A 10,807-nucleotide genomic window follows, 5' to 3' on the forward strand; every position below is an offset into this window, starting at 1 on the left:
ATTTAACTTTACAGATGGAAAAGTGGGGATGGTGAGAGGTTGGATTAACTGTTCTAGTAATTGGAGTAACTAGCTTTCATGTTCTTTTTGTGCAGCTGGACTTCTGATTTTTTTGTGGGGGAGGACGCAAACTTTAAAGTTCTTAGAATAAAGTTAACTCTCTGGAAATCAGGTAATGATTACAAAAAACTTTCAGATGAAGATTAATCTAATCATCAAATTAGCCCTGGGGTGTGTTCTATAGTTTGCTCAAAAGATCTTACAGAAAATAACTTCTATTTTTCTACCTGTGCAAATTATTATCTCAAAAGGGAAACATTTGGTTAAGTGAATAGTCCTCTTTAAAGGTTCATTTATAATTGCTTTCTTTTTTTAAGTAGAAAAATCATTTTCGATATAACCAGTCATGGAATAATGATGAATAACTCAGTGTGGTTCTTAACATAATACAGTCATATTTAAACAGACTATTCCATTTTCCTTAGAATGTTCAGACACTGAGTGAAATTTCAAAGGCTTAACTAAACCATCTTAATGCTTACAGTCTCTGATAAAAATTTCAAGGGAAAAAGAAGACTATTTGGAGAATAAATAAAATAGAAACTGTACTAAATTTCTGAGTTTACGCTCCCTCTGTCCAAAAAATACAGCTATAATTAGATTCAGAGACATTTTGTCGCCCCCCCCCCTTTTTTTTTTCTGAAGAGTCATACATTGGTCATAACATACACACTTAGTAACTTACATTTTGGGACAGAAGGTGGTCAGCAGGCCTACCTTGGTCCAATCTAATGTCATTTTCACATCAAGTCAAATACTGTCTTTGGATTAATTAGCTGCTGATGGAGGTTTGATAGAGGGGATACTGCATGATCTTCTCATGATAAGCCTGACTTCTATATCTGGTAGATTATCCTGCTTAGTCTGTAAACACCCTTCATCAGTGGCTGCTAAATGAAGATCAAATCGAAGAGAAACAGATTTTTTCCTTAATCGAGGGTTATCTTTAAAGAAGGAACCTTCCCATTCTTTAATAACTTCATCCACTTTCTCTGTCCTGAAATGATAAAATAAATCTTTCTATATGAAGAAGTATGGCTATAGTAAAAAACATGTATTGTATATGAAAAATAAATCAAGAAATGTAATTTATATTTACATTTTAAATTATAATTTATAATTTACATTGTGGCATTTATTATTTATATTCTTTAAAAATCATATGAATAAAATGTCTAACTGATTCTATGGAATTCTCATGTTTTAGTTATATTTTTGGAAAAATGGTCAATTAAGAATATAGTACTTCATCTGAGTTTTTGTTTATGTATATTTATCATGTCAGGTTAAAAATCACAATATATAAAATTATGTTTGGAAACGTTCAAAGATTGCTGAGATTACTCAATTGAAGTTAATTTTTTGGGCATATGTTCACTGTTGGTCAAAATTTTTTACTTACTGAATAGTGCCATGAGCTTCAGTGCTTTCTTTCACGACATTTCCATTTAATATTGCTTGTTTGGTCACTGTTTCCACTTTTTCGTTCTCATACTTCTGTGGGACTTTTGTTGAAAAAGATATTTCATTTATAATGGCTGTGAAAATATTATTTATGAAATATTAAATTACAATGTTGAAGTACTATTCACAGTCAATTTGTATGTCAAACTTTATTCAAATATTGCTTGTTTTTGCTACTTTAGAGTATTTATTTATAATCCCTATAAACAGGCACTTCACTTTTTAAGTTAGTTAACTTATATCAGAAACTCACCTGAAGGTAAAACAAAACCAACTCTACTTGTGGTAGGTTTTTGTTCTTTTTTCCCACCTTGGATGCAACCATAATATCTGAAATTGGAAAGAATTATAGGAGCAACATTGTATTAGCATGTAATTGAAACAAATGCTCACAAATAAGAGAATGGATAAATTGTAGTATGGTCATACAAAGGAAATACTACTTAGCAGTGAAAATTAGTGAACTAAGGGTATACTCTATCTGTAGGGAACAATCTCCCAAGTATAACATTGAGTGGGGAGAGAAAGATACATTGTAGCTAATTTTATCAAGGTTAAAAAACATGCAAAACAATTTCACATTTTGCTTAGGGATATATAATGAGACTAATGAGACATAAGCATCAGATCCAGGAGCCAGGTTAGACTGAGGGAAGAGAATGAGATTGGTGGGGGTGTGGTTTAGGTGCTGTGGGCGGGGATTGGGGGGGACTTCAATAACATTGTAAATGTTTCACTTCTTAAACATGGGAGTTCATTATATTTTTCTTGATGCTTTGTATATTTATCTTAAATAAATTTAAGATACCTGTGTATCTTAAATATAGCATGATACAATTTTTAAAATTGTATTAAAGGAATGTTAAAGACCACTTTATCAACATCTTGAATGATTAGGCATTAAATAAAATTTACAACCATTTTATTTCATAATGCATAAATTATATGTATATAGCTATATATATATTTACATAGCACTGTTTTAAGCACTTTACAAACAATTCATTTAATCCTCAGCAATTTTGAGGTAGGCAATATTATTCCCATTTTATAGATGAGAAAACTGAGGAACAGAAAGATTCAGTAACTTTCCCAGCATCACTTAGCTAGTAAGTGGAATATTTTTAATTCAATTTATGTTTTTCAAAGATTTAGTAAATGTCGAGATTTATTATAGGTGAAAGTAGTTTCATCCAGTTTTATAGAGGACTCAGAATTCTGAAGTAAGCAGGAATAAAGGTTTTCTTTTTATGGGAACATGGAAAATTGTACATTGTGCTGTGCTCAAAGCCATATGACCTTATAAGTGATTGCAGATTATGAAATTATGTGAATTAATAAGAATTCCTCTTTTGATACCTTTCGTTACCAGGATATCTGGAAATCTTTCAAATCATGTACTCAGAACAACATTGCTTTCCGTGGTTGTACTATAATAATAATAATAACATTATTATTATTATTATGGTTATAATAATGGTTATTATTATTTTGGTGTTTGATATGTGTTGGGAGTGGGCCCTTGTGGGAGGGGGAATGTGGTAATGTGTGAATTTTTCAAACTTTCTTTGTGGGTGGTCCATAGAAGGCACTGACTAATTCTAAAAGGGGTGAATGGCAAGGAAAGTGAGAAAGTTAAGGAAGGTCATTTTTGTAGCGATAGAGAATTGTTTACATTTTGTTCTAGGCTTGCTGTGCTCTTTGTTGTAGCTAATGTCCCTGACTTTGGCTAGTCTGTTCATAATTTTGGGAGGCTGGAAATAGTTCTCCCACATATTTTTTGCAGTGAGTACTAATCCTGTTTTGTGGTAGGAACTCCGTGAGCATGCCTTGGTGATGATGGGTTTTAGATTTAATTTCTCTATCTCAGTGACATAAGTGGCTCTGTATTTCTGCTCATTCACTGTATGGAATTAGGTACCTGATTTCTTCCTTTTCCAGGAGGCGGCGATAAGTTGCGATTTCTTGTTCTAGCCTCATCTTCGTGTTGAGGAGCATCTCATGCTCTTGAAGCTGCTTTTCGATGCCGCGCCTTACTTCCTGTAGCTCTTTTTCTAGTCCTTCAATCACTGTCTCTAGGTCTTGCAGCTGCATCTGGTAATGTTGTTCACTGGCGTGTAGGGAGTTTTCAAGGCCCCTTTCCTGTTTTGTACAGATCTTCATCAGTGAATCAGGGAAACTAACTGTGTTTCTGAAATCTGATTTGCAATGTCTTTGTTCTATTGAGTTCTCTTCTTTCTTAAAAAGGTTGCAATAATTGTACAGCCCTTATGCAAGAGGTGTTTCCTTACAGCTTTAGGTATGACCCAAATTTTAAAAAGTTGTATTTTCTATTTACAGCTAGAGAGCTTACTATTTCAAAGGAATCCTGTGATAATTCTTATGGCCAAAAAAAAAATCTGCAGTGTGATTAGTTTATTATCACCCTAATTTATTTGATTTCTTAAATATTGAAAAATATAGAATATTAAATATCAAAGCCAGAGCAGACGGCTTATAAAAGGCATTTTCAGAAAGTGTTTAAATATTTTTCTATTAGAATTCTCAGTGGTATGGATAAGACTCCCCACTGTTATGACTTTGGATAATGACAAAGGCTCTATTCCCCCACTCTAACCATTAGAGAATCCCAGGATGATAAGCGAGGGTTATTTCATTTTTAAAGGTGTGAATAAACCTTGAGTGAATTGATAATAGTTATTGCCATGATGGAGGCAGGGCGGTAGTTGAACTAGGTCCATGGATGGAATTCAGTGATCTGATTTTCAGTTTCTCACTGGCCAGTAATGGACATTATTCCTTTCCCTCTCTTAATCAGATAACATCTGGGGATTCAATGGGCCAGTTGCTTTTGAGATGATTCTCACCACAGCATGGAGAGATTCAATTTCCACTTGCAGGTGATGCCACTGGCGTCGGGCTTCCTTGAGTTCTGCTTGAGCCGCCTTTAAAGCCTCTTCATCTTTGTCCATTTTTTTGCTTAGATCTTCCTCTAACTAGAAGAAATCCAACAACAACAATAACAACACAACAACAACAAAAGCACTCTTGAAAGTGAGACATTTAAAAGCGGTTATAGAAAAATAGTACAGGAATCAAATCGTTTTTTCTTTAAATTTTTAAATGACCAGTGCGTGTTCTGCTTGGTGCTCAGTTACTAATTAATTAAATTCATGAGCGAGTCAATTGCAGTCTCAGCCTCAGTTCTCTAGGATGTAAAATAAATCTCAAAATTCTTTTCCTACCATGACAGTCTATGAAATGTAGAAAAATACATTTAATGAGAAGTAAGTTTGCAGGACCTAAGTTTGAGACCTCTGATTCTTTTTTATTTTATTTAATTTTTTGGTGTGGACCATTTTTTTAAAGTCTTTATTGAATTTGTTAATATTGCTTCTGTTTTATGTTTTGGTTTTTTGGCCGCAAGGCATCTGAGATCTTAGCTCCCCAACCAGGCATTGAACCCGCACCCCGTGAATTGGAAGGTGAAGTCTTAACCACTGGACTGCCAGGGAAGTCCTGAGACCTCTGATTCTTAACTTTCTATTGTTTATGGTATCATTAAGGAAGAAAGATAGAAAATTAGCTACTGCCCACCCCCCCCCCCCATATTTTCTTGTAGGCTGCTTCATAAAAGCAGATAAACAGCTATGTATCCTAAATTGATCATTTCTAGGACTGGGTATATGGACAGGATACTTTACAATAATTTACAGGATAATTTACAATACTGCTAGAAAGTGTATTATGAAACATTTAGAGAGTTAAGTTATCATAGGCATTAGAGATTCTATAATAGACTTCTGTATTACGAGAACCCATTGTTGATTTACCTTTTTTAGAAGGCATGTTAGGGTGCACAGTGGTTGAGAGTCCGCCTGCCGATGCAGGGGACTCGGGTTCCTGCCCCGGTCTGGGAAGATCCCACATGCCACAAAGCGGCTGGGCCCGTGAGCCATGGCCGCTGAGCCTGCTTGTCCGGAGCCTGTGCTCCGCAACGGGAGAGGCCACAACAGTGAGAGGCCCGCGTACAGAAAATAAATAAATAAAAATCTATTGTACCACCAAATTAAATTTTTTACATTTTAAAATGCATTTTTATAAATACATTAAGAAGTTCTAATTTTTGCTTCAAAATACTGCAATCAATTCCATACATTGCTCCTACTGCACTTCCTGGACCGGGGCACGAACCTGCGTCCCCTGCATCAGCAGGTGGACTCTCAACCACTGCGCCACGAGGGAAGCCCAATAGATTCTTTTTAAAAGGAAATATTGGATTAAATGAAAGTCAATAAAGTTTAGCATGAGGTATTAGACAACAAAATTCATTCATTTCTTTTGGTTTGTTGTATCACTTATTCTTAGCGTTAAAGTTGGCAAAGCCAAGCAGCAACACATATCAGAGCAACTACAAAAGAGGATGACAAGAATTTTGGAAATAGAAGAGCATAAAAATGCTGGTCTCTTGGATGTTGAGTGAGGAGCTGGCAGCTAGGCTTGTGTGGTAGCTAGATTCCGAAGATGGCTCCCAATGAATCACACCTCCCCAAATTCATGTCCTTGTTTGGTCCTCTTCCACACTGAATCTGGGATAACCTGTGTCTTGTTTTAGCCAGTAGAATATAGCTGAAGTGCCAGTTCTAGGCCTAAGCCTTAGGAAGCCCTGATGACTTCCACTCCTATGATTTTGGGAGCTCTGGGCCAACATGTAAGAGATCTGGTTACCCTGTTGCAGAGGTCATGTAGAGAGGCCAGATGGAGAGAAACAGGCCCAGTTGTCTCAGCTGAGCCAGCCTTCCAGAAATGCCCTGCCAAGGTGCCAGACACAGGAGTGAGCCACCTTGGATGTCCCAACCTAGTTTTGCCCCAAGATGACTGAAGTCCTAGCCAATGTCATGTGCAACAGAAGAATAACCCCCACTGAACCCAGTCAAGCCACAGCATCGTGAAAGACAATACAATTGTTTTAATCCGCCAAGTTCTGGAGTGGTTTGTTATACAGCAGTAAATAACTAAATTAGCTTATGTTTATTTTGTAATAAGTAAGTAATCAGGCTTCCTTGAATTTATTCCCGTTGATTTTCTAAATTCTTTGAAAAAAAATCCCCTAAAGTAGTTTTATGTTAAGAAGATGAAACAAAACTTACTGTAGTCTTGCTTTTTCACTTTATTCATTTCAGCATAATGACTTGTAAACTAAATAACTTGTATTTCTATTATTGCAAAATAAAATGTTTATTTGGCTTATAATTTTTAGAAATTGTCATCTGTTAATTGTTTTCTTCTCTTTGTAAAAGGTGAGTGAACTATTCCAACACTTAAATCAAATATCCCAGTGAATTTGCTTCATCTACGATGCTGATAATTCTTTATGAAGACTGAAAATGTTACCCAGAAGTTAAATGTATGTTGTTACTAAAAATGAATTGCATGCAGTAATGTCCTATGATTTCCCAGCAATATTTTTTCCCTTTTGTGTATGTTCTTAAGTAAACTCTTTGCTGTGTTTGGGTGCTTGGAATAGAACTTGTACTCAGATATGATAGGTAAACTGAAAAAAAAAAATCCCTGAATTTCTGAATCTTTGTTTCTAAAAGAGTTGTTTATTCGTTTGTTTAGAGATGAGAACTTAATTTATTACTAAAGGTGATTGTCACTTTAAAACAAAGTAAGTCTATGAAATTAGGATTTAGCTCTTATTTAACTTGACTCTCTTTTTAAAAAATACTTAAATATTGCATGCTTAGTATTAGAAATAAACATTTCTCATCTTTTAGTACAAAAGCAAAAACCTGTAATTGAAGTAGAAAGTCATTTTCGATTTGGCAATTTTGATTGTCCCAATTTATATCATTGTTTCTGAATGCCATGTTCACATACTCAGATGATTTCTATTTATAACAATCTGGTATAAAATTGAACTCATTAAAAAATGATAGAAACCTTTTAGAAATATTTTACTTAGTTTTATCTTGCAAAGTGTGGAAGCTAATAAATCTTACTATAAAGCTTGTCATTTTAAAGATGTTATTTATATTATCTCTATAAATAACTCCATAATAGCTTCGAAGGGTATCTGAAATGTTCCTTCCTGTAGGATGTCTAAAAGAGATTAGAGTGCACCATTTTACTGTATGTTGATTCCATGTTTTGTTAAGGATAGTAACCTCATGATTTATATAAAAATCAAATGTATCAATCAACATTCATTTAATGGTTATTTAACAGGAATAATCACAGCCTTTCCCCCTGTAGTCCCAGTCACTTTGCAGTAAAACCTAAATCCCTTCCCCAGTATATGCTGCATTGAAAAGGAAATACTGTACCTCAGAGAGGCCGAGACAGGAATTGGATAGACATGGATTGTCTCCTTATCCTGGAAGATGCCTGTCTGTATGAAATCATTACCTGGATCCTTGTTGAGAGCACGGTCTCTATCTGCTTTCTGGTGAGGAGCTTTTCATAGTTTGCCCTGATCTCATTGAGTAGCTGGGACAGCTCCATTCTTTTCCCATCCTCCACCTTGGCTATCAGAACCTTATCGATAGGATGAGTCTCTGCCGCAGAACCTGCACTGTCTGCATCGCGCGCAGAGACAGCTCCATGGAGCCTTAAAGACACAGAGCTCCTTTTTTTCCCCGGAAGCCACGGATATCCCGGGTTTCTAATCAATTATGCAAATATTTGATAAACCCTTTTCTCCTATTGTTGTTGATCTAGCAGAAGTGTCAGGCTCTCTGTAAAGTAACAGAAAAATGAAAACGGTCTCAGTGTTCTTGAATTGGTTCTCTAAAACTGAGCACATTTGGGGGGGGAAGTTAATTTAGCTTGTGGAAAGGAAATGGGGCATAACATAAAGAAAATTGTATTTTGTTTTCCCAAGATATTGCGTGGAAATAAATCTGGGCTCAAAACATGGTAACTAAGCTTTCCTTTTATGGCTTTCCTCACCATTTGGATAATTTACACAGAAATGCTGTGGGAGGGCATTAGAATATGTTGTAAACCTTGAATATTCTGACAGTTATTGGAAAAAGCTACCATCAGATTCAGCTGACAGTTGTCGTCAGCCGCAGGACTGACTGACAGTATTTCTCTTAAATACATGCTGCGTGGCTCATGGTGGGCTGCTGGTCTGACCGCAGGCTTCGATATATTGTGGTGAATTCCTGAAGGTACATTACAGATGAAGCTATGGCTGGAAGTAAGTGCTAAGAGAGTGTGAGAGCTGACAGTTAACATTTCCAACGTTTTAATAAGGTTGAAGAAATACGATCAGATGGTCCCTGAGCAGGATGTGTTCATTGAGGTAAGATGTATTGTGGGGTTACCCCTTCATGAGTAAACAGAGTTAATGATAGCTCCTACTTGTAAATATAACATTTGTGCAGCTCTTCTAACTTTAAAAAGCACCTTTACGAGTGTCATTCCATTCAGTAGTCACAATCCCTGTCATTTTGTAACCTGTAAAGATGACAAGCCTGAGGCAGGAGGGGTTAGGGCATCTTTCCCAAGGACGTATGGTGATGTTATGGCATCCTTGGGACTGGAACTTTGACTCCTTGGCTGTATTCCAAATATTGTCCCATCTGCCCCTGCATTATGTCTCTCCCCACCTAAATTCCTTGTTTAGCCTGGCAAGCTGGTTGTTAGATATGACTCAAAATATTTTTGAGATTAGATCTATCACTGTTGTTATTTGTAGAGTGGCTTGGCTGAAAGTGTATCTGGAGTGTAGTTCAGGAAATAATCAATCTTTGGCTCTAGTGCTCACAGGGCCTTTGAATGTGCATCATGCTCTTTTAATTTCTGAATTAACTCACTACTGGCCAGTCCAATCTGTGCTGGGCATTCCCACAGTCGTCTCCAAAGAAAGCTGGCTGACCAGAGCCCCTGCTGAGAGGCGAGTTTCCAGGTCATTCTTGTACTCTGTTTCATTTGACCCATGCCTCCTCCACCCTCCCCACTGGTCACAGTGGATTGGCCTGGGCTAGACACTTGACCTAAGGATAAACAATCTGTAGGTCAGAGACCTATGAGGTAGCCTGACCCAAAAGCTCTGACTGAAGAGCATCACTTATGATTATTTAGGACAAACTGATTCTCTTTTTTTGGTAATTGCAACTGAGAAATAGGAAGAGAATCAGGCATTGATAGTGGGAGGAGAATCAGGAAAGAATTAAACTCTTGTTGCTTTATGTAGCTCCTGCTGTTCCCTGCCTAAAATACAGAGAACTGAACTAGATTCCCTGGAGGGCAGGCCTGGCAATCTGCATCTGAAACGAGCCTCTCGGGTATTTCTACCCTATAGCAGTGCTTTCGATAGAAATGGAATGCAAGCCACAAATGCAAACCACATATGTAATTTAAACTTTCTAGTTGTCATATCAAAAGATAGAAACAAGTGAAATGAATTTTAATATTATATTTTATATATCTGAGATATATCATGTCATCAATATAAATTTGTCTTTTTTTTTGGCCACGCCTCACAGCTTGCAGGATCTTAGTTACCCCACCAGGGATTGAACCCGGGTCCCAACAGTGAAAGTGCTGAGTCCTAACCACTGGACTGCTAGGGAATTCCCTCAATATAAATTATTATTATTAATTTATTTATTTATTTTTGCGGTACGCGGGCCTCTCACTGTTGTGGCCTCTCCCGTTGCGGAGCACAGGCTCCGGACGCGCAGGCTCAGCGGACATGGCTCACGGGCCCAGCCGCTCTGCGGCATGTGGGATCTTCCCGGACCGGGGCACGAACCCGTGTCCCCTGCATCGGCAGGCGGACTCTCAACCACTGCGCCACCAGGTAAGCCTGGGGGATACTCTTCATTGCGGTGCCCCGGCTTCTCATTGCGGTGGCTTCTCTTGTTGCAGAGCACGGGCTCTAGGCGCGTGGGCTTCAGTAGTTGTGGCATGTGGGCTCAGTAGTTGTGGCTCGTGGGCTCTAGAGGGCAGGCTCAGTAGTTGTGGCACACGGGCTTAGCTGCTCAGCGGCATGTGGGATCTTCCCGGACTGGGGATCGAACCCGTGTCCCCCGCATTGGTAAGCAGATTCTTAACCACTGAGCCACAAGGGAAGTCCCTTGTCTCTTGTTTCTAATCTCTGTGAGGATGGACGCCACCTCCAGCATCCTCACTGTTCTTGTCCATTGTCCTTTGAGGTCAGAAAGACAAGAAGAACCTTATGAATCTCTGGATCAAAGGTCAACAATGAACGTCTATATGCAGGTCGGCATTGGCTCTTCCTTCTTATCTGTAAGTCCAACTCAGAAAA

At 37.7% G+C, this 10,807-nt stretch overlaps 1 protein-coding gene across 1 annotated transcript; it reads right to left on the bottom strand.

The window, feature by feature from the left end:
* Positions 1-689: 689 nt before the first annotated feature.
* KRT222 (keratin 222) lies at positions 690-8,038 on the bottom strand. Its single transcript, XM_029211935.1, has 6 exons — positions 7,936-8,038; positions 4,392-4,520; positions 3,446-3,666; positions 1,778-1,854; positions 1,463-1,598; positions 690-1,057 (listed from the first exon to the last, which is right to left on the bottom strand). Exons 1-6 carry the CDS (start codon positions 8,029-8,031, stop codon positions 829-831), a joined length of 888 nt encoding a protein of 295 aa, XP_029067768.1. The 5' UTR covers positions 8,032-8,038; the 3' UTR covers positions 690-828.
* Between the last annotated feature and the right edge of the window lie 2,769 nt (positions 8,039-10,807).

This window comes from Monodon monoceros, unplaced genomic scaffold, assembly GCF_005190385.1.
Source record: "Monodon monoceros isolate NGI ecotype Baffin Bay Population unplaced genomic scaffold, NGI_Narwhal_1 Super_Scaffold_9, whole genome shotgun sequence".
NCBI classification, from domain to species: Eukaryota; Metazoa; Chordata; class Mammalia; order Artiodactyla; family Monodontidae; genus Monodon; species Monodon monoceros.